Source organism: Cupressus sempervirens, chromosome 10 (genome assembly GCF_028749045.1).
Source record: "Cupressus sempervirens isolate cs-2001-9-10 chromosome 10, ASM2874904v1, whole genome shotgun sequence".
Lineage (NCBI taxonomy): Eukaryota > Viridiplantae > Streptophyta > Pinopsida > Cupressales > Cupressaceae > Cupressus > Cupressus sempervirens.
In genome coordinates, this window is record NC_143127.1 from 42,098,951 (window position 1) to 42,124,019 (window position 25,069).

Below are 25,069 nucleotides of genomic sequence, written 5' to 3' on the forward strand. Positions count from 1 at the left end.
ATATCAGTCATACGTCCCTTGCATGTGAATTGTTTGATAATATTCCTTGAGCTTTCATCAGCTTTTTTGAAAGCAGATTTAAGGAGGGTCATTACAGTGGTATCAGAGCTTACTTGCAAAGTGTTTGACGAAATGTCAAACAACTGAAGTATAAAGATTTTTGGTGTCTGAAAAAGTTATAACCTATTGGGGTTATTGCAAATCTGAGCGTAAGGTCTTGATCAGGTCTTTTGTTTGTTTTTCTTTTCTGCTTGTGGGTTACCCAGTGTCGGTTCCACGCTGCTTCCTCTAGGATTCATGTGTGATGCTGGGGCAATCCTTGCGTGTTTGTTTTGAGTCAGTTCGTCAGTCCTCTGGACAGTTGGTGAAAAGGCTTTGATGTTCTTGGTAACCTTGGCAATTAACCAACAGTCCTATAGCAAATCTAGTGCTCAACTACATGGTGGTACTTCTCTTTGAAGTATCCCCCTGCTCAAAATGCTTCAATGGATTCCCTTCATCTCCATTATCCCCCATCCATATCCAGCATCTGTCTCTCCTACCCCAGCTTATGTATCAGTATCTCTTTGAATCAATCATCACTCTTAGCTTTAGGGATCCACAATCCTAGTCTTAGGGATCCACCAATCCAATCAATCCACCAAGCCTCATCTTTCGAGATCCACAATCCTAGTCCTAGGGATCTCCGAAACCCATCTTCCGCCAAACTGACTCTTTGAAATCCTATTGCATCAACTTTATCATCCCATCATCCATCTCCTTATCTTATATTCCTTTTTATAGGGCTCCGCTCCTTCATCCTCCACCTTCCCTAAAGTCTTAAGCTTGCTTTACTCTTGTGCCTCTGATTTTCCCCTTTATCATTCTCCCATAGTGAGAGTTTGAGCTAACTAAACCTCTTCTCTTAAGCCACTCTTCGTCCTCCCACCCGCCAAGATTCTTGTACTTTTCAAGAAGCCATCGAGGCTCGCTTTTTCTCCCCGCCGCCTCCTTGAGGGGGCATCTCGCAATCCATTCTCTTCTCTTCTGCTCTAGCCTTGGGCATCTTATTTTCTTATCTTTGATGCCATAACACTTGCGGCATCACATCAAAGAGGGGCAAAATGTAGACACCTAAAATCTCTTAGAAAATAAAGTATTTTTATTTTTTGAAAAAGTCCCTGATGACATCATCATTTATTAATTATTTATTTATTTAATTAATTAATTTATTTTTATGCCATTAAATCCCCTTGTCTTAATTAAAAATATTTAATTAAGGAATCCCTCCCAAAAATGTTTAAATCTTATTTAAACATTATTTCTTTATTTATTAATTATTTAATTAATAAATTGACCAAAAATCCCAAAATAAATATTTAATTTTTTTTTTTGCCCAAAACTTGGCCAATTTCCTTAAGACCACTAACCTCTTCCAAAATCTTCTAATCCTTCTTTAATTTTGATTAAAGGCTAATCCCATCACTTTCTACCCTTAATCCCAACTCAAAATATTTAATTAAGGTTAAATATTAATCCTCATATTTATTAAAAATGTTTTAATGAATATCTCCTCAACCCAAACCCATGAAATAAATAAAACTTTTTTTTAAAAAAAAAAAACCTTTTATCCTCATCTTAGGAAATTCTAAACTCTTCTAGAAGGTTTTCATCCTCATCCTAAACCTATCTCTAGACCCCCTTTTTTAGCTTAATCCACCCCATCCACCTATACTAACCAAGCTTAGCTACTAACTCACCCACCCTCATTGAATGCCATCCACTTGCATATCTCTAACATCCCTAATCTAAATCCTAAATCACCTTTAATCCCCCCCTAACCTTGTCACATTCCCTAAGCAAGTTTAAGACTTTCTTAAGCCAAGCAAAGTCAACAATCTCAACTCCCTCCAAAATATCCCAACCACCCAACCATGAATGCTCTTACAAAATCATAAAAGACTCTTACAAACCCATTCATTGTTCTTACAAGCCATTTATGAGGGTCTTTAAGGCCTTGAGCCTCTTTTGTTGACTCATCCTCGCCCTTTCCTCCATCCACTCACGCTGTGACATGTGTCACTCCTTGAGTGGTTGTAAGGAAGCACAATCTATGTGCTCTCCTCTCATGCAATCTGAGCCCTCCATGAGCTTTTCCCCATCCTTGCATCTTAGCCCTCAAACCCTCAAGCCTTTAGCCTATAAATTGGATCCCCTCCCAAGCCATTATCATCACAATCCTTGAGCTAAAGTTATAATGTTAGTTTGAGAAACAAAGCCCTTAAACCATACCCTTGTAATGCCAAATTGAGAGCTCACAAAGCTACCAATTTTCCATTTTCCATATCCACCATTGAAGCAAACTTGAAGTCCTTTGAGCATACATACCAATCTTTCATTTAGACTCATCTACAAAGCAAAGAGCTAATTCCTATTAGGAGAGTCCATTCATTTGGCTCACATTCCTAATTAGGGGTTCCTCTTTAGTCTCTTATATATGTTATATTGATCTTGTTAGTTAATGCTTTGTTTCTTTAAATAGATTAGTGTTTCGTGCTAACATATTAGTATATACAGCAACATGCTCATGATAGAGGAAGGGCACACTAGAAACGAATTTCTAGAAAAATTCAGGGAAATAAAAGAGGGAGATGCACCATTGGATGAAACACCTGCGCATGAATTCAGTGAAGGGAAGAAGATAAAATATGATGAAACCATGGTACAAACCATGAATTCGGGAGATGAAGTAAACCAAAGAACATACTAGCGGAACATAATTGGGATCCAGTACTAAAAGCAGCCACGTTTAAAATATTCCTGCAGTACAAAGATGTCTTCGCCTAAACATATAAGGCTTTGAAGGGGGTTCCACTAGAGCTGTGTGTTCATTGCATTCCGTTGGTTGAAGGTGCAGTCCCTGTACGGAAGCGACCTTACAAGATGAACAAGAAATATGCGGCACGAGTTACAGAAAAAATCAACAGGAGGCTGGAGGCCGACATTATTTTCAAGGTGCAGACAAGTGAATGGGTGACACCCATAGTAATCTTACTGAAGAAGGATACCACGCACATTTTGGATTTGTGTTGACTTCAAATGTCTCAAAGTAGTAATGGTCAAAGGCCCCTTCCCGATACCATTTACAGACAGCATATTGGAGGAGGTAGCTAGATATAAAATTTACTCATTTATGGATGGGTTCTCAAGGTATAATCAAATTTGCATAGCAGAAGAAGACAAGCTGAAAACAACATTTGTGGTAGAATGGGTGTACGAGTACAACCAGATGCCATTCAACTTGTGCAATGTGCCGGCGACTTTCTAGCAGATCATACTGCACATATTGGACAAGATGTTTGTTGGTAACTTCAAAGTGTTCTTGGATGATTGGTCTGTATTTGGCACCGAGGACAAATATCTGACGGCATTGGGCAAATGTATGGAGAGATGTCGGAGGTCACGATTAGCTTTAAATCCAAAAAATGTTGATTCATGGTTCCACATGGAAAGTTGTTGGGACATATAGTTTGCAAGGAAGGATTGAAAACGGATCTAGACAAAGTCAGGGTGATATTGGAATGCAGCCATCCACAAATGTAACGGAGGTAAAGTCATTCCTCGGACACAGGCTATTATAAAAGATTTATCAAAAAATTTGCCAAAGTATCATACCCGCTGGACAAGTTAACATGTAAAGGGGAAGCATTCAAATGGGATAAAGAGCAAGATGAAGCATTTGAAGGGTTGAAAGTACGGTTGGCCACAGCACCTATCTTGGCATATCTGGATTAGAACAAATAATTTCATATTCAGGTTGATGCATCCAACTATGCAATAGGCACAACCTTGACACAGACGAGTAACCACAAACTCGATCATCCAGTGTACTTCGCCAGTCGACTACTATCTAAGGCAGAGAAAAATTACAGTACAATGGAATGAGAAGCATTGAGCATGGTTTACACAGTACAGAAGTTCCGACACTACTTCCTAGCAACACCGTTCGTGTTCTATGTCGACCATCAGACTCTATTGTACCTGGTAAATAAACTTTTCATTCAAGGAAGAATCAGCTGATGGCTACTTTTGCTACAGGAATTCACTTTCAAAATCATTGTACGAGCTGGGAAGAAACATGTCAGTGCAGACCATCTGTCGTAGATTAAAACAGGTGAACCAACGAATGGAGGCGTGAATGATGATTTCCCTGATGCTCAGCTATTCCAAATTGCAATACTATCAAAATAGTACACAAGTATTGGGGAGTACTTGCCCATGGGACAGCCACTGAGGGAGATGCCAGAGAATGAAAGACGAAAATTGGTATTAAGAAGCCATACATTTCAGTTGATTAATGGATTACTGTACAAAATGGGGTTGAATCACATCTTGCCATGGTGTGTGTTGGAGGAGGAAATACCGAAAGTATTGAAGGAAGCGCATGAGAGACCAGGAGGAGGACATATGGGACCCGACACCCCGGCAAGGAAGATACTACTGGCAAGACTGTGGTGGCCAACAATGTACAACAACACATGGGAATGGGTCATTGGTTGTGACACTTGCCAAATGGCTGGGAAGCTGTTGAAGAGAGACTTCATGCTGCTTAACCCCTCACACGTGCAAGAACTCTTCGAAAGATGGGGATCGCACTTCATTGGACCTCTAAAGGTGAGAAAAATTAGAAGGTTCCAATACATTGTCGTAGGGATGGAGTAACGGACCAAGCAGGTGGAGGCACGCGCACTATTGGATAACTTGGCAGTAAGCACAACAAGATTTATTTTTAAGCAAATTATTACCAGGTATGGGATTCTATTATAGTTGACAAGTGATAGGGGAGGACACTTTGTTAACCATGTTATCCAACTACTCACTACTGAATTTAAGATCTATCATTCATTATTGAGCCCGTACTACCCGAGAGAAAACGGACAGGTTGAGGCTACGAACAAGATCCTAGTATCAATTATCTACAAGTCTTGTGCAGTTGAAGGTAAAGACTGGGAAAAAAAATTGCCCTCTACTCTTTGGGCATACCGCACGACGTACAAGGTGACAACGGAACACACCATTCCAGTTGATGTTCGGGGCGGAAGCAATAGTACCAGCAGAGTTCACGATACAAAGCTTGAAAATCACATTGGAAAATAAGTTGGGTGAAATGGAAAGCCTATGGGAAAGGTTGCATAATCTCAACAAGCTCAAGGAGAAGCGGTTATTAGCACAATGGGCCATGGAGGTGACACAGAACAAGCGCAAGGCGTGGCATGATAAACACCTGAAACTAGACAAGTTTCAACTAGGACAATTTGTGTTGAAATATGATGGAAGGAATGAAATCAAACCAGGCAAATTTAAAGTCAAGTGGGTAGGGCCATACCAAATCTAGGATGTAGGTTATAATGAAGCAACAAAGTTGTGGACTTTAGACAACCAAGAAATATTGGAAGCCGTCAATGGTTTGAAACTAAAAATATACCATGGCAGAACGAGTCTGTCGTCGTCAAAGAATGGCGAAAGTCAAAAAGAATTGATTTTTTTATCTAAAAAAAAAAAACAGCAAAAGCATGCCGCAGATAGGGGGTCCTGCAAATAGTTCCGCGGACAGTGTGCTCCGCGGGAGCTTCTGTGGACACTTGTCCTGTAGGCAATGTGTCCCGCAGGTAGCTCCGCAGACATCCTTCCGCAGGCAGTGTGTCTTTTTGCGAGGAGTTTTTAAGGCCACGCATTCATTTCCACGGGTGTCTTTTATTTCTATGGCATTGCACTCTATCTTCGATGAAAGTGTTATCAATTCGGTGGTTGATGTCTCCTCCCACGAGTTTGCCTTGAAATGGGCACGGCTTATCCTGCATTTCTATGCACAGTGTTAGATTCCGACGATGTTTTTCCACGGGATGGTGTTGGTATTTTAATCTCTATGCCATGAGTTGTTCATTCCCGCAGCTGATGGTTATGTTTTAAATCCCCCACAAATGGAATAAATTGCAGTCCTGAGCATCCCTTCGCAGGAGGAAGGAAGAGACGGCTTCATCATAGGCATTGATAATTGGTTCCATTCGTTGGGTTCTTCAAGGTGCAACAACACTTCTGCGGACTAGTAATCTTCCACCCGTTAGCTAGAAGGGAATTGTGGGAAAAAGTAAGAGGCATCGGAAAAGAAAAATTATATCTTGAGGCATATTATCCGTGGGAAGGCAAAAGCGACGGAGGAGAAACCCTACATTATAAAGGTGGTCAAGTAAGAAGCCGTTATTATGGAATCAACAGGAAAACGGAAGCAGTGGAAGAACCAGTTAAAGACAAATATGGAGAAGAATGCCAAAGTTTTAGCTTCTGGAATCTGAGTTGCAAGGCCATCAACTTCCTCCAGTAAGAAGCAAAAAGTAAGGGCTGAACTCACGCACCTTACAATTTAGTTTGAGGGACTCCATGGCAGCGAGTGCCAGAAATGGTGGCAAGAAACTCCGGACACAGAGGTAATTAAACAGATTTTGGTATGAGCACAAGTGCATTTGGCTATCCAGCTTTTAGTTTTCTCTATTCAATTGTTTGAATTGATTTTGCGAACCATGATAGAAGCATAAAATCGGCACAGTAGAACCAGCACATTCTGTACAAGAAGCATCAGATGACGGTTTCTTTTAAACCTAAGGATTTCACCAGGTTTTTTGGCATCCCTGGCCAAGGAGGTCGGAAAGTGGAAATCAAGAACCACAAGCTGTCACAGGAATGGAAACAATATTGGGTGAAGTTAGTAGGCCGTGATCTTATGCCTTAAGAAATGGAATTAGTGGTCAAGGGTGCCAAATGCAAGGGGCTGCAGCAAGATTTTATTTGAGAGGGCCACTAGAGATGCATCATGGATATCATCAAGAGCAAGTTGATAGGGGCAAGTCGGGTGTTGGATATTGCTTTGTCACATATTGTATGCATGAACGACATCATGAATGGCACAGTGTACGATTGGGCTATGGTCCTCACCGACAGGATGGAGGAGTTCATGACGCTTCAACACCAGACATTCTTTATGCCGCACCATGCCATTGGCCTGTTCCTGGAGGTAGCAATTAATCAGATACCAATGGATAATTTTGAGGCTCCACCACGGGGAAAGTTGGTGCTCGGAGAGCCTCCAATATTCTATTGGAGACATTTGGACACGAGTGGAATAGCAGCAGGGCAAAAGAAGGTATTCCAAGGATTGGAGGCTTACAAGGACACGGACAGTGAACGGGAGGACACTTCAAAGAGCAGTGGGCCTGAGTACGAGGAAGACAGTACTTCTGTGGAAGTTGGCAGAGAACCAGTAGTTAGCGAGTCCACATTTTTCACACTGCCCCAGTTGCCAAATTCAGCACACTTGTCTACCACCATTTCACACATTCCTCCGTTTGGTCAATGTCATGCACTAGTCATTTGACTCCACCGACAGTGGCAGATGTCCCACGGACGACGACAAATGTTGCACCAGCAGCCACTACAAATGTTGCTTTCTCGACGGTCGCGGCAGATGTTGTGTCTCCTATAGCTATGACCGAGGGCATGCCTTCCCAAGATTGTACGCTAGACCTTGTTGCACCAGCAATGCCAGAGTTGATAGAGTTGCCAGAGCCAGAGCCTGAACCCTAGGTTCGTTTGGATGTGATTGGCTCTGATGCTGTAATCACTATATTGTCTTCCTTGTTGACAGAGGCACAGTCAGCACAACCAACATAGCAAAAGGAGAGCATGGAGCCAACACAGACAAAGCAGCACGAGAGGATGGAGATGATGGATAGAGCGAGCACATTTCTACGGCAACAGTTCCGACTCATTCCTACATTGGTCGGTTCGTCCATTCAGTCCCCGAGACATGGAGGGGTCTCCCCAGGACTAGCAACCATATTGGAGCCACAAGAGATGGCATTTCCACAGTCCGAGGATACGCCCAAGAAGGAGGCGGCACTAGGTGTGGACATGGTTACCACTGGAGTGGTAGAAACAAGTAGTGATGGAGAGTGGAACATAGATGATGTGGTGAAGGAGGATTATGGGTCAGATGAGGACAAATGCAGGGACTACCTCAGAGCCATGCAAGTTGCACTGAAGAAGGGACACACCATTGCTTTGCAGGCCTTGACTCGGCAAAAAGAGTTGCATCTAGTCCGGGCTTATATCAGGGGGGTTTTTCTGGAGCGATTCCATTTGTGCTTTGAGGAGAGGGGTTGGCCAACAGTTGAGAAACCCGAGATGTTGGCAGATTGGGCCACTGAACCTGAGTTGGGGCCATGCACCACTCCAATGGAGAAGCTGACACACGAGATAGTAGGATTGTACAAAGAAGTCTATTATGCTCGCAGGCGTGCGAAGGCGGTTAGGGCAGCAGACAAGGTCATAGTTGAGAGGTCTCTGGCAGTAGAGAGGGAGGCTAGAGAGAAGGTAAATGTGGATTTGGCCAGCCAACAAGCAGCATGGGTAGCTGAGCGTACAACCCTTTTGCGGGATAAGGAAGCGGCTGAGTAGGAATTTTAGTTAGTGAAGACCCAGGCTATGGATGCAGTGCTTCTTCTGAAAGAAGCTGTATAGGTTAACACACAGATTTAGAAGGATTTGAGCATCCGGACGGATCAAGTCTATGAATTGCGCCGACAGCAGCATTCTTCAAGATCACAGCCTCCTCTCTAGCATGTATTCCTTCTATATTGTATTTTGTGGTCTCCTATTTTTGTTAGTTTTGAAGTCACCAGGAGACGACTTTTCTTTTGGGGGAATGATGTTGTCGGTATTGTAGCCAACGGGTTCATGTCGTCGGTAAGCATTGTGTAGCCAACGGGGAGATTAGGATTGTCATGTAACCGATGGACCCCTTCGGAAAGGTTTGGTAGGAAGTATATATACCCCATCGGAGATCATTGTAAATCATCATTGGAAGTTGTATGTAATCTCTTGGCATATGCGAATAATAAAAGGAGTATTGTTATTCTTGTTCATTGTTTGTGTGCATTAATCTATTTATCCATGCGATAAACAAAGTCTTTATGGGAGAACATTATGCATTCCTCCACATAAAAAGTTTATGGCTTATAGTGTTGGAACTATAATGCATGGTACCATCATTTTTTCAAATCTACAGTAGGAAGTGTTTGGTTTCTAAAAGAACTACATGTTAAGAATGGTCAAGATATAGGTTAGAAGAATGATCCACATAGGCATCTCTGGTTGTGCAATTTGGTAGACATGTTTTTAATGTTTGTGCAATGTTCTAGTTCAAATATCATATGTTGGTTTTCTTTGCAAATGAAGCCACATTTTTCTAATTGTGAAATTGGTCTATGTTGGTCTCTTGCCAAGTCAACTAACCTTGACGTATTGATTCGTATCTTATTAGTCCGGATATGTGTTGGAGGAAGGGTTATGAGATTGAAATAGGTCTTGTTGTGGTGTTTTGTGCTTCACATGGTGTCATATGTAGAGTGTTAAGGGGCCTACTTGCTAATGTGATTTAATGTATTTCTATACATTTCATTTGGGTCCCACCTTAAAGGTGGTTGTGATGATTGTGCCTAGATAAATTCATTTATGGATGTCGTGTTATGCTGTAATTGAGTCCCCTTCATCTCTTAACATGAACCGCATTATGTGTAATAACTCTGTCTAGTTATAGCTAAATCAAGCATCAATTTCTTTCACATTTGAATGGTTTGACATTTTGTCAGACACTTGGCAAGCAGCCTAATTACCACTGAATATATGATGTCTTAAATTTTCAAACACAATATCAAAATGTACAACAAACTGATCACAAATTTATTTGATTTTGACCTTATAAGTTTTGCATAAATAAATACCAAACACCAATAAACAATTCTAAAATGATTCACACTAGCCTCTGAATTCATTCATCAACAAACCATATAGCAATATAATGAAAAGGGAATTTAATTGTTGGCTGATTGTTATAAATCAGAATTTGAAGCTAGCCTGTTTACTTTCAAACTATATAATATAAACTGAATTTTACAAATTAAGAACCTTGGTCTTTCCCATAGAATGTAATTGCAAAGTCAAACTGAAAGCCGCCTGGTCCAATTTCAATCTAGCATTCACAGTCTACCCTTACAAATGTTGCCCAAAACTGATATAGAAATCAAGCCAAATACAAGAAACCTTGGCATTCAAGCTGTAAATCCAACATGCTAATCTGATGCAAATTGAACAAACTAGGATATCCAAAATTACCAAACTCCAATCTACAAATTAAACCCTCATCCAGCAACAAAGAAATTACAATATTCAATTGTATAAATGCTCCTCAGCCACAGTTAATACAGAAAGAGGAGACAATAATAAAGCTCAAAAGTCCACAATACCTCAGTTGTAGATTCTCAGAATTAAATCTACAATACTTCAGCTGTATATCCCAAACCCATATACTTCAGCAAGGGCACGGACTTCAAACTCACAAAATGTCACAAAGACAACAAGAGCAAAATAAGATAATCAAATAATTGGATGCTTTACTCATCAAATGGGCTCATATTTATAATCTCCAAATGGCACAAAGTTTCCCAAATGAACTTCACTTAAGAAGTTTTCCCACACACAATATTAAAATATAATAAAGTGTCATTATAATCTGATTTATTAATTGCTTTTGGTTTCGAAAATGACCTTTTCCACCATAACTTAAAATTCTAACATGTAAGGCTACTGTTCTTGTTCCCATGATTTTAAACTTTTCATCCCGGTTCCAACGGGCTATGATACTGAGGTGACCAACCAGCAACACTATCAAAAAAAGCAACCTTAGCGTATTTATATGAATAATAATAATAATTCACCCATCTTGCGAAAACAACTGAAGAGGCATCAAAATCAAACTCTGATAACACCAAAGTGATTGTGATGATGAAAGATGATGAATGAACCTAATGGGGTGACTTATTATAAATAGACACTCCCTCCAAGATTCTTGGAGCTCAAACTAGAAGCCTAAAATAAAAACAAAGAGCATCCTCCAACTCCTCTAACTCAACTGAGCTCATTAGAACTAACAGATTGACTTACAATAAAAAGGTAATTCCTCAAACAGAGCCAAAACACACCCTAGGCTGCTGGAAAGCCTATAACCACACAAATGAGACCCTCAAATCCCACTGTCAGCTCACGAGGGTTGTGATGGTGAATTGACCTGGCCAACTGTAGGAACCTACTAAAAATGAGGACATTACATTAAGTAATTGTGCTCATGTGGGCTGACTTTGTGTACACATTTTTTCTCTTTCCGTGGCTGACCTCATTGAGTTTTCAATGTTCAAGCTTGTACATATATGAGTGTGAAAGGATGCATTGACTGTGGAATTGGTGTGAATAATGTATGGATCAAATGTGAAGGCAGAGTAATACAAACGAGAAAGAACAGAGGTAGAAAAGTGCAGATTTGACTATGGTTTTTCCCATATCGGGTTTTCCACATAAATTTGGTATTCGTGTGTATGTTTATTCATTGCTATATCTTTCATTAATTGTTAGTTGGATTTAAGTTATTTTTCTAAAGGTATATAAAAGAATTTTTTTTGTGCATCCTCCCAACCCTAGTATCCAGAGGCGTTCATCAACAATTACCCATTTGGTTAAATATTACATTTAAAATATTTAAGACTTCTCTAAAATATTTCCCTAAATAACAAGGCTGATGATTTTCCTAATTTCAAAAGATTTTCAATACACTCTAATAATATAGCCCATGCAAATGTGGAAGGCATTATTTTCTCTCTCACCTTTAATGTTTTTGAGAAGATGTAATTCAGAAAGAACAAATATTACTCTCTGATTTTCCTACTCACCAGGATTGTCAATATACAAATTGGATTTGGAGGTAGTAGATGCACCCTATGCAGTATCTGCACTATAACACAGAGACAAATATAAGATTCAATACTCACTATAGAAACTAGAATTTAGTGAACCAAATGCTCTCAGCAGAAAACAATCTTTAACAGAAATTCGAATAAGAAAAAGACAGTCTCAAATTTGTGTACATCCTAATTGTAAGAAGATAAAAGTAACAGCTTACCTTCACTAGTAGTAAGCCTGCAAGAGGCATTGCAATAAGGCGGACAAATGAGATGATCCAAAGAACCTGGTCATCTAAAACAAGCTGAGATTCATATGTGCTCTCTTCATTAGAGCTGTTTTCGTACAGCTCGTCAGTATCCATAGTTATCTTTTTTCTGAAAAAAGGAATTGAAGGTGCAAGTGAACATGCGAGTACAATTGTCTGAACTGCTACTGATGCTGAGCCCACTAGTGATGCAGCCTGTAAACAAAATATATTCAAATTTCATTTCTATCAAGACATTGGGCAACATATGCTGCGATGAAAAACATATTAGTGATCTGACGGCAAAAACTTAGAGAGCTGGCTTCTCTACCTTAATTCACTGAACTGCTAATGAAAATGTTGCATTCTCTGCACCTAGATTTTGTTCAAATAGAAGTAGAAATTTGGCAATAGTACACAGAGAAACATTAAGAGGTTAGTATCTTAGACAATGAAAAATGTTTATGCAATATCCAGGACCATTTAAATCTTGGATGATAATAAAACCATCATTGAGAATATTTAAATATCCTAAAAGTATATTTAGATTTCATTCATTTTGGTCGAAATGTATATTTTCTATTCTTTCTAAGCAAGAAAGCAGCTAGGGTACTATATATCAGGACCACATTGAGAACTTATAGCTCACTAAAGATGGTTGTTTCTAATGTTTGCACTCATAATCTCTGGTGCAAAAAGGGGATTGCTTTCATATTATTTCCTCTATCACCTGTATACAACAGACTGTAAATCACTGCCACAAAGGGAAAAAAGTATACAACTAGTTAAGAGTGATGTGTATTATGTCTCAATATGAGTGCTTATATCTATTATAGTATGTTTCGCTAAGATATCTTCCATTATTTGGGATTAAATGTAAATATTCAAGATGATACAGTATGGATCCATTCAGTTCAGTGTCTGCGAATTAGCATCAAACTTCCAAGAAACTGAACAGCTGGCGTGTAATGTCTATATTTTTGGCAATATTGTTTCATGAGCTTTTGGCCAATTTCCGAGAATTTCCATAAACTTCAGTGTTAGGGGAGAATTCAAACTTCTTGAAGGATGCAGATTCGATTTTTATTTTTGGCAATAATCCTAGTTGGCAGTATGTATTGCTATGATACTTGGAGAAGTGTTCTTGGACACTTGACGTGTATTAGAAGAATCCACAAATAAGGCTACAATTGAGCAACTATCAATTTTAAAGATGATTTCTTTGTGGTGAATACTGGAGACACTATTGCTGTTCTTAGCATCCAATGGCTCTATTTTGTAGGGGAGATCACCCTAAATTTGTACAAATGGAGAAAACAACTTTAAGAAAATGGAAGGAAGAATGTGGTGAGAAGAATGTCTAATAGAGGAACTCCTATTGTCACAACAAAGAGGATGGGTAGAATGTTCATCCATGGGCATCTTAAGTGTGTGTCCCAATGTGTCATCATGCCTAACACTTTTGAAAAAGGAAAAAGAGAATATTGTTATCGGCAAAAGTATAACAAAGCCAACAGGATTAGTTAGTACCTAAAAGGTCGTGCAACGGTTGAGTTGCCCCTTCGGGATATATATGTATATCGTCCTATTGAACTATGGATTATCATTATAGTTGTACTCGTGATTGTATACTCTGCTTATATGAATATTGTCTTGTTCTGTGTCATATTCGAGTCTCTGAATGCAATAAATATTCATTTACCCTATACGGTAAACATTTGGCACCCTGTCAAACCTAATATCAAAGATGTGTTTTGAAGATTGATGCCGAATTTACTTAATAAGGACAGAAATAAAAGAAAAGAAAATGATGTACGCACAGCACATAAAGCATTAATTCGCACACAAGTCGAACGAAGGTATAGACTTCAACAACTCACTGATGGGTACCAAGGGGGTGTGATTGAAGGTGACCACAATGCCAAAGGAGCATTGACCATCGAAGTGCATTCGACTAACCATCCACAAGAGGATTTGATAGAAGAGACAAGGAAAGAGTTCCAAAGACTAAGGTTGATCGAAGAATCAAGCGAGGAATTCCTAGAGTTGTATACACCAAGGGTGAACAATCCAGACAGAAGAGAAGGAACCAACACGACTTGAGGTGTCGAAGGAGCACGAGCGTAGGGTAAACTCTTTGTCCCCGTCATACCAGACAAACGGATACAATTCGATAATCGAACATCTTGGTTGTTAGAAGAACTCATCGCACCAAAATAGAGTAACACAATTGTACAAAGTAACATGGTTGTGCAGAACAATGCGGGTACGCAAAACAATGTGAGTGTGCAGAACAACACAAGGGCACAACAAGCATAGAAGTCAAGAAGAACAAAACAGAAGCTAACAATGGCAGGGCCAAAAGAGAAACTACCTAAATTTACTGGTGATGGGATGGTTGACCCAGTTCGACACTATAAAACATGTGAAACAATGTATAGACTACAAGTAGCGTAATGGACAAGGATGACTGGATCTGTTAGTTTCCAACTACCCTAACAGGCGTAGCAAGCGATTGGTTTTCAAACATTGACCAAATGAAGGTGGCCACATGGGTGGAACTCAAGAAAGAATTTACAGCAAAATTTCGACTACTAAGGGATGACAACGAGATCGTAGTGGAAATCTACATTACAAAGCAAGGGAAGAATGAGATAGTCCGCGAATACACAAGGATACTGAAGGTGTTGGTGGGAAAGATGGAAAGCCCACCAGCCAACAAGTTGAATAAACAATGGTTTGTCGAAGGGCTACGACCAACACTTCAAAAAAAGATGAAAATAGTACCTCCGACATCGTACATTGATGCATATAACCGAGCAATGGATTCAAAAAGCGAACATAAAACAAGGAAAATGAAAAGAGCAGATCTTCTAACTCGGAAGACTCATCCTCCAAAAGCAGTGATGAAGAATTGAATAAAAAGATTTGAGCATTACAAAAAGATATGTTGCATTTGATGAAAGAATTAAAAAACAGGAAGAAAAACATCGAAGGGGAACTATGGTGTGTGGATTGCAAGGAAGAAGGTCACACAAAGGGCACTTGCCCCAAGAACCAATTTTGTGATATCTATCAAATTGTCAAACATCCCACCAAAGAATGTATGTTCAATATGAAAACAAAAGGTCACCAGCAAGTGCTACTGACGCAAGAAGTGTCCACCTCAAGAGCTACCGGAACAAATACAAAAAATGACACGGCCACTTCAGGAGGGTATCGAAACAACTGACGCAAAAGAGGAGGCAACAACAATAACAGGAGCCACAACCCGATACAAAATGATCCAACTGTACAACCAATGATACAATATCACACATGCAATATATGGGGCCACTTTGCAAGAGATTGTACCATGAAAAAAACTTGCAACTATTGTGTAGATGGTGTGGTCCTAGAGACCACAAAGACTGGAAATGCCCCAAGCCCAGGGTGAACCTATTGACTATAGAAAGAAGCGAGGAAGAAGTATTAATAGCCACCTGCGCACAAGTGAAAAAGGCAACATATCTAGATCCTGAAGAGGAGAAGAGAAGGATGCACCAGGCAAAAAGCAGAAATAGAAAAGGCGATGGCCAAAAGAATGCAAATGAATGACACTACGGGTACCTCAAGGAGGACCTGGGCAGAATAGAACATTATATAGCAAGTAATGCAAGCTGAGGTTCCTATGAAATTAAACGACCTTCTTCTTGCAATGTCACAGCTAAGAACAACAATGCTAAACATGACACCATCCCCAAAGACGAATGAGCCAAATAAGAACACCCATAGTGGAAGTGAAGCCCCCACGACAAACCTAATGTTACTCGTACTAAACACAGGAAGACACCCGGCTGTGGTAGAGATGAGTATTCTGAGAACCATCCTAACAAACACCATTGTGGACAAAGGATCTAACATAAATATTCTACCTAAGGAAATGTGGCAAGAGTTAGGATAACCAACCCTATGTCCGCCTACATTCGAACTCCTTAGTGCTGAAAAACACGAAATCAAACCCCTTGAGATTTTAATGGTGCAAACTGTAACAGTCGAGACACAACCCTTCATGCTCGATTTTGTGGTCATTGCACTGAAAAGGAAGGGTTACGACACCATCCTCGGAAGGGGCTGGCTAGCATAGGCAAAGGTGAAACATGACTAGAAAAGAAACACTCTTTCGGCACAGGAAAAGGTGAAACATGACTAGAAAAGAAACACTCTTTCGGCACAGGCAAAGGTGAAACATGACTAGAAAAGAAAGAGGGGGTCGCAGGTTCATAATTGACCTACACACCCAGATGGGGGGAGAAGACATGGCATCTTTGTCAAACTCTAAAGGCGAAGGAGACGACGAAGGAAAGAAAAGGATGGAACTCGATGAAGAAGGGATTCTGAAACTAGGAGGATCCGATGATGACGACTTGGACTCATTGAATGGCCTAATCCATTGGCATACGGAGGACTATGAACTCTTCTCAAGTTGTCACATGTTAGGGGTTGAAGAAAGAAATAAGGAAGATGAAAAGAAAGGATTCCCAAAAGAATACATAGAATTCAAGGAAGGAGATGCACCAATAGATGAAACGTCCGCACACACATTCAACGAAGAGAAACCCATTAAATATGAAGAACCTACAGTGAAGACTGTGAACATAGCGGATGGTGTCAACTCGAAAAGACATTTTTGTGGGTCATGATTGGAATCCTATACTGAAAGCAACACCATTCAAAATATTCATAGACGTACAAAAATCTGAAGTCAGTGCAACCAGAATTATGTATCCACCAAAGTCCACTGATACAAGGAGCAGTACCCATACGGAAGTGACTATACCAGATGAATAAAAACTATGTTGCACAATTCAAGGATGAGATTAACCGAATGCTCAATTGAAGTATTATCTTTCAAGTACAGACAAGTGAGTGGGTGTCTCTATTTAAAATCTCACTAAAAAATGATACCACTCAAATAAGAATATGCTTGGATTTCCATTGTTTGAGCACAATAACAATTAAGGATCCATTCCCGATACCATTCACTAATAGCGTTTTGGAGGAAGTGGCTGAGCATGGAATATACTTATTTATGGATGGATATTTTGGCTACAATAAGATATCCATCATCAAGGAGGGCAAGCTAAAAACAACCTTTGTGGTAAAAGATAGAGTTTATGCCTACAACTGGATGGCGTTCGGTCTATGCAATGCCCCGAGCACTTTTCAAAGGATCATCGTGTACGTCTTTGATAAGATGTCAGTACGTAACTTCAAGGCTTTCTTGGACGATTCATTAGTTTTTAACATAGAGAACAAACACCTAACCACACTCAAGCAGTGTATGGAGAGATGCAGACACGCACGACTAGCACTAAATCCTAAGAAGTGCAAATTAATGGTGCCCCAAGGAAAACTGTTGGACACATCGTGTGTAAGGAAGGTTTGAAGACAAAGCTAGACAAAGTCCAAGTGATATTGGAAATGCCACCATTGACAGATGTGACCGAAGTAAAATCATTCCTAAGACACATCAGGGGGTTCTTAAAAAAAATTGCCCGAGTGTCTTACCCTCTCAACCATAGTTCCAAAAACCGCCATGAAATCGCCGAAATCGCCAAAATCGCGATAAGATTCATGGCTCCCGATTTTTTTGGAATCGGAAATCGCTGGCGGCAATTTTTTCTTGTGAATCGCCTAAATCGCCAAAATCGGCGATTCATGGCAAAAATCGCCAAAATCGCCATCGTGAATCTCCAGAAATCGGCCGCGGCAGCAAGGATAGAAAATTCAATTTTTTAAAAAAAACACATGTTTTATTTGCTTTCTAAGTTGACTTTCCTCTTTGTTATAACCCTAAAGAGCCTTCTATTTGCTTAGTACAAGTAGAAGAGAGGAAGAGTGAGAGAGAAGAAGAGAAAAGAGAATCCATAGGTTTCCAACCGGCAAGAAGGAAAAGCACCAAAGAGATCAGAAGTCCATTTGGGGAGGCCATAAATTGCATTGGGAGCATTAAGGAGTCAATATCAACACTCCTCAATTCATTTGCAAGAGGTAAGTGTTGGTTTTTTTTTTGCATGTTAGTGTAGTATGCATTTTTTGTTAAATTTTTTTAGTGTTCATTTGCAAATCTTGAATGTTTTTTATTTTTACTAAATTGCAAACTAGGGTTTGTTGTTTTGTAGTTTTTGTTTATTAGTTGCAAACTTTGATTTTTTACATGAATTTTTTTATTGCAGCAGCCCTTTGCTTTCATTTTCCAATTTCCACAATGGGTAAAAAAGATGAATGCTGGAAATATAATGAAGAGTTTCCTGGGAGAACCAAATATCAAACAAAATGTATATTTTGCAAAGAAAAAATAAATTCGGGAGGTATCTATAGATTGAAATACCACATTGTTGGCATACCTGGCCATGATGTCACAGTTTGCACTCAGCAAACCGCTGAGGCAAAACGTTCTTGTTTAGTGGCATTAGAAAAAATTGAACAAGACAAGTTGACTAAGAAAATGCAACTTGAAGGGTTAAGAGGTATTGGCTCCCGTGCTCCCATATCCGCAACCGCATCTACATCTGCAAGTGCATCTGCATCAGCTTCCGCATCTGTAGGTTGTGTTGGAGAGGGTTCTTCTAGGCCTCCTTTTCATCCTAGTGCTAGTGCTCATGTGAGTGTTAGTGGTAGTCGGTCTCATACTGAGACAGAGTCCAACACCAACCTATTGTGGCCTAGAGTGCGGAAAAGCAGAATGGATAGTTACTTTGTGCCCCGCACTACTCCTGGCTCCCAACCCACGCTTGAAGGCATGGGTTTGAACAAGGAGATTCATGATGCTGCTAGAAAAGATATTTGCAAATTCTGGTACTTTTGCAACATTCCATTTATTGCAGCCAGGTAATTGATTCTTTTTTCTTTGTTATCTTCAAAGTTAAAGTTAAAAGTAAAAGTAAAACTTTAATTATATCTACTTGTTTTATGATTTTAGTTTTTGACATCTAAATTTCTAATCAATATCATTATCTATTTGTGACAGGACTCCTTATTGGCAGAACATGATAGATGCAGTTACCATTTGTGGTCCGGAGTTTAAAGCCCCAACTGAGGCTGAGTTGAGTGGATAGCTCCTGGAGGAAATGGTTGAGGATATGAGGCATGAGCTTGAGGACAACCGAAAGGAGTGGATCGAAAAGGGTTGCACCATCATGACTGATGGTTGGACAGATAGGAGGGGAAGAACACTCCTCAATTTTCTTGTATCCTGTGGAGGTGATTGATCATTCTACTTTCCTACATACATAATTTTGAATCGTGATTGACTATTTCAAATTTTGATTTGTTGATTGCTAATAGTAATTATAATTCGTTGTTTTGTTACTTGTAGGATATACCATGTTCCTCAAATCCATTGATGCTTTTGCTCATGTAAAAAACGCCACATACTTATGTGAGGTTATTGAGGAAGTTATAGCAAAGGTGGGGGAACAACATGTGGTGCAAGTGGTGACGGATAATGCAGCAAGTTATGTTGCTGCAGGTAAACTTTTAACTTTTTAAGTTTTGAAAATAAATTTATTTGAATTTTGAACTTTTTCTAATTCTAACTTAGAATTTCTAAGTTTCCTAAGTTCTAACATGTTTGAAATTTGAATTTCTAATTATCTTAAAATTGTTGTAGGCAAACTTTTGATGGAGAGGCACCCCACCATATTTTGGTCCCCTTGTGCAGCACACTGCCTTGACCTCATGTTGGAGGAAATTGGCAAACTTGAGTGGGTCAAGTCATGTGTGGAAAGGGCAAAAAACATATGCAAGTTTATTTATAATCATTCATTTGTCCTTAGCACAATGAGGAAGTACACAGGAGACAAAGAGTTAACTCGTCCAGGGATCACGAGGTTTGCCTCGAATTTCATCACCTTGCAGTCCTTGTTGACATCAAGGGATGATTTGAGGAGCATGTTTGTTGGGCGGGAGTGGATTTCATCTTCCTATGCTACGACCACTGCAGGGATAGATGTGGTGGATTGCATATTTGATAATGATGGTTTTTGGAAACCTGCTAGAGAAATCCTTAAGGTAATTTTATTGCAATTTAACATTTAATATTTTACAGTTTACTATGCTAATTGTTTAATGATTTAGTTTTACCTTAAGTTATATTATTGAATTATTCTATGTTTAAGTTTTGACTCAATTTTTTGTTTTACTTTATATGTAGGCCACTGAGCCTCTTGTATCTCTCCTACGAACTGCTGATGGGGAGAAGCCCTCTATGGGCTACATATATGAGGGCATGGATAGGGCCAAGGAGGCCATTAGAGCTCAGTATGCAGGAGTGCAGGAGAAGTATGCCCCTATTTGGGACATCATTGATAGGAGATGGCAGAATCAGCTCCACAGACCCATCCATGCAGCAGCTTACTTTTTGAATTCGGCATTTCATTTCCGTCCTGACTTCAAGGCGGATGAGGAGGTTCTCACCAGATTATATACAGTGATCCAGAGGTTGAGTACTGATGAGGATAGCAGTGCTGCAATTATTGAGCTTGATAAGTTCAATAATAAAGAAGGGCCACTTTTCTCTAGTAGGGTAGCCATAGATGCTCGGGAAACAATACAGCCAGGTAAAAATTAAATAATATATTCAATGTTCATGAATCTAGATTCTAAACTTAAAGTTGATTATGTAATTTTAGAGTTAACTTGTAATTTGTAATTTGTAAATGAGACTAATTATTTTTATTTTCCCTTATTTCAGATAGATGGTGGCAAATGTTTGGGGCCACAACCCCAAAACTTCAAAAAATTGCCATTCGTATTTTGAGTCAGCCAAGCAGCGCTTCTGGATGTGAGCGCAGTTGGTCCATGTTCGAGCACATCCACTCGAAGAGGAGAAATAGGTTGACAGTGCAGAGATTGAATGATCTTGTCTTCGTTCATTACAACCTCCGTCTTAGGATCAAATAGATTTTGGGCACTGACTCCTCTCCGATCATTCTAGAGGAGATTGATCTAGAATCAGAGTGGCTCACAAAGGTTGTAGATCCAGTCTTCACTGAGGAAGACCGTGCATGGATTGACCAGGTGGATATAGAGGCTGAGGTAGCTAGAGCACGTTCTTCAGGCATTGGTAGACGCACACGTGCACACACAGACACAGGCCCTAGCGACATTCGTGAGCCCATCTTATATGCGGGAGATATGGCTCGACAGTCCTCTAGGACCTACATTAGACGCCTTGCTACTAGGCAGACTGGATACTCAGAGGCTGAGGCTGAGACTGTAGCCGAGCTCGAGGATGATGTTGAGGATGATGATGACTATGAGCCTGAGGCTTGAGCTGGAGCCTTGTTTTTATATTTTGTTTACAGATATTGATACTGAATCATTGATAGACATATGTTTCAAACTTTCATGGATCTTCATCTTAGATTCTTACATAAATTTATGATTTGATGTCTTATGGATCATCTTACATACATTCTATGATTTAAATCATTATGATCATTTGATTTCTATTTACTTCAGCTAGCCTACAATTTACATTTTAGATAACATAGTTACGTATGTGATGGATTTTATGTTCCATGTTTATGTATGTTAATTTTTAACTTCTATTTGATGATGTTATAGTGTGCTTAAGTTATATTCAATAAAGGGTGCATGAAATAAGTTTTAAATTGTTAAAATCTTTAAATTTAAAGGGTTTTTTCAAATTTGCCGATTCATCGCCGATTCATTGCCGATTCACGATTCGATTCGGCCTTGCCGATTCCGATCCGATTTCGATTCACGTTTCTATGCTCTCAACAGACTAACTTGCAAGGGGAACCCTACAAGTGGGAAGCAGAACAGGATTCATCTTTACAGGAGCTAAATAACACAATTGGTCGCAGCAGCTATCCTGGCTTACCCAAACTGGGACAAGGAGTTCCACGTACATGTTGATGCATCAATTTTTGCAATTGAAGCAACGCTTGCATAGACAGGTGATCATGGATTAGACCACCCGGTTTACTTTGCAAGTAGACTCTTGTAGAATGCAAAAACGAACTATAACATGACCAAGAGGGAAGCTCTTGGAATGGTGTATGTTGTACAGAAGTTCAGGCAATACTTACTGGCAACCCCATTTGTGTTTTACATAGACCACCAAGCTTTGCTAAATTTGGTGAATAAACCAATCATTCAAGGACAGATAAGTAGATGGTTATTTCTCCTACAGGAATTCACGTTTAAGATTGTAGTATGTCCCAGAAAAAGCCACGTGAGCGCAAATCACCTTTCTAGAATCAAGTCAGGGGAACCACTTGAGGGAGTCAATAATGACTTTCCGGACACAACTATTTCAGATCATCGTATTTCCATCTTGGTACATGAGTATCAAAAAATATCTTTGAATGGGACAGTTCCCAAGAGAAATGCAACCAAACGAGAAAGAAACTCGTACTAAGAAGTCGAACATTTCAGTTGATCAATGGACTACTATACAAGATGGGACCTGACCAAATCTTGCGGCGATGCATTCTCAAAGAAGAAATACTGAGAGTATTAAGAGGCACATGAAGAGCCAACAAGCGAATATATGGGGCCAGGCACAATGCGCGAAAGATACTTCTAGCAGGGCTATGGTGGCCTATTGTGCACAATGACGCCAAAGAGTGGGTTGTTGGATGTGATACATATCAAAGAGCCAAGAAGCTACTAAAGAGGGATTTTATGCCCCTGAACCCTTCATAAGTGTAGAAACTTTCGAATGGTGGGGATTGGACTTTATCGAACCATTGAAGGTGAGTAGAGCCCGCAAATGTTGATACATCGTCGTAGCAACGGAGTACCTCACAAAGTGAGTAGAGGCTATGGGCCTTGCTAGACAACTCTGCATTGAGTATGGCCAAATTCATTTATGAACAAATCATTACAAGGTACGCCATCCCAATCCAATTGACAAGTGATTGCGGAGGACACTTTGTCAACCATGTCATCAAACTACTTGCGACAGAATTTAAAATCTACCATTCCCTTTCGAGCCCATACTACCTGAGAGCGAATGGGCAAGTAGAATAAACAAACAAAATCTTGGTTTTAGTGATTTATAAATCTTGTTGTGTTGAAGGCGAAGATTGGAAAGAGAAGTTGTCATCAATATTATGGGCATATTGCACCTCCTACAAGGTCACCACAAGACACATCCCATTCCAACTAATGTATGGACAGGAGTTGTGGCACCAACAAAGTTTATGGTACCAAGCTTACAAATAGCAATTGAAAACAAGTTGGGAGACATAGAGAGTCTCAAGGAGAGGCTATGCAACCTAAATAAGCTCGATGAACAAAGACTACAAACACAATGGGCTACAGAGATTTTATAGCTTAGGTGCAAGGTCTTGAACAACAAGCATTTGAAACAAAACAAATTCATGCTAGGCCAACTAGTACTGAAGTATATTGGGTGTAACAAGATCAAACTCAGTAAATTCAAGGTGAAGTGGGTTGGACCATATAAGATCCATAAAATTGGCAATAACGGAGTGGTCAAGCGGTGGACGTTGGACAAGGAAGTGGCCAACCCAATAAATGGTTCAAAGTTAAAAATTTACCATCAGAGGAATGAAGCCTAGGGAGATGATAACACTTGGACGAACAATCCAAGTGGAATGTGAATATGTAATGACAATAGTAAATAGATAAATAAATAATAATAATAAATAAATATATGGATAAGAATAATAATAATAAATCATAAGAGGGACAGAATCCCATCCCATTTTGCGGACCCATACACCATACAACCAAGTCGGCAGGGACATAATTATAAAGCACCGTACACCGTATGAACAAGAAAGAAATATATTTTAACACAAAGTTAGGTTATGTTGAAGGCTCATACAAATTGTACAGCATTAAAGGTATCAAGGAGCGCAAGCAAACACTGTATGGTGTATACCATTGGAACAAACAGGCACCATACAATATATGCCTTGAAGGACTGAGCAGCATTGTGAACCGTACGGTAAAGAAAAATAGCACCACACAGCCAAGACAGGAGGATTAAACATCGTACGACATTGCAAACGGAAAACAAAAAGTGTCGTACGGTGGCAAGGCATTGAGACATCTGTATGGTGCCCGACCATTGAACCCCATACGGACAAGCTATTATTTATGATCGCTTGTCTATTGTTTCAGGCACGGGTGGAGAGGAGGCACCAACAAAGGCATATCATACAGTCATTCAAGCGTATACCATGAACAAATAAACATCGCATGAGAAGAGGAGCATGGGGTAACATGATGTCTAAAATAGAGTAGCAAATGTACAAGTACATAGACAAAAGGGTTAGTGAAAAGATTTAGAGATGCAATCATCGTACTTCTCATTGCTAAGGGCATCGAACTGTTGATAAAGTGAAAAAAAGGAAACTAAAAGTGATGGCAGATTGAGTTCCATGTAGGAAATAGCCATGAACGAGAATGGGAGAATATTGATCTGAGAGCAAGCTAATCATGACAATTAATAAAGAGTGATTATATCGGAGGCCAAATAACAAGGTTGTTCTGTGGATTATGAGCACATAGCAAATACATATTGAACATCATCTCTACAAACAACTACAAGAGCCATTTCGGAGTCGCTGTACAAAGAGTTCGCGCCATTCCAATACACAAGCACTATACGGAGCTATTCTAAAGAAAAAGCGATAACCCTAACCACATTCTTGCACACAAAAGACAAACAAGAAGACAATTTTGGAGTTAGCTGGGAAGAGAGCCTGGAAAAGTTGGAAGAGGATTCGGCTACCAGCAAGAGGATGAATAAGAATGTGAAGACATTACCCTCAGGTGTCCACATTGTAGGAGGCACGAGCTCAAGCAAAAAGAAGGGCAAACAACAAGCATAGAGGGTTGTAATAGTGCATTTCACGCCTCAGAACATACCTTTTAAAGGTTTGAATGGGTTGGAGTGCAGGAAATGGTGGCAAAATACCCTCGATGATCACAAAGTAAAAAACAGGATAA

At 39.8% G+C, this 25,069-nt stretch overlaps 2 protein-coding genes across 3 annotated transcripts in view; one reads left to right on the forward strand and one right to left on the reverse strand.

Moving 5' to 3' along the window:
• LOC149532469 (protein PIN-LIKES 3-like) overlaps positions 1-25,069 on the reverse strand; it is a 312,523-nt gene that overhangs the window by 112,722 nt on the left and 174,732 nt on the right. For both annotated transcript variants that reach the window (XM_089805078.1, XM_089805077.1), the window contains 2 exons: positions 12,044-12,286; positions 11,814-11,870 (listed from right to left, as the gene is read on the reverse strand). In XM_089805078.1, the coding sequence (XP_089661204.1) occupies positions 11,814-11,870; positions 12,044-12,286 (300 nt within the window). The remainder of the gene's footprint in view (positions 1-11,813; positions 11,871-12,043; positions 12,287-25,069) is intronic.
• Positions 19,140-20,152, forward strand: LOC149532470 (uncharacterized). The gene is made up of 3 exons (XM_089803231.1): positions 19,140-19,315; positions 19,431-19,583; positions 19,725-20,152. The coding sequence occupies exons 1-3, from the start codon at positions 19,183-19,185 to the stop codon at positions 20,150-20,152; spliced, it is 714 nt and encodes a 237-aa protein (XP_089659357.1). The 5' UTR covers positions 19,140-19,182.

Excerpts from the sequence above, each read along its gene's own strand:
- LOC149532470 (XM_089803231.1), top strand. The coding sequence starts at position 19,183 with ATGGTTGAGGATATGAGGCATGAGCTTGAGGACAACCGAAAGGAGTGG. Across the intron at positions 19,316-19,430 it reads TTTTCTTGTATCCTGTGGAG|GATATACCATGTTCCTCAAA; the intron begins GTGATTGATCAT and ends TGTTACTTGTAG. Across the intron at positions 19,584-19,724 it reads AGCAAGTTATGTTGCTGCAG|GCAAACTTTTGATGGAGAGG; the intron begins GTAAACTTTTAA and ends AAATTGTTGTAG.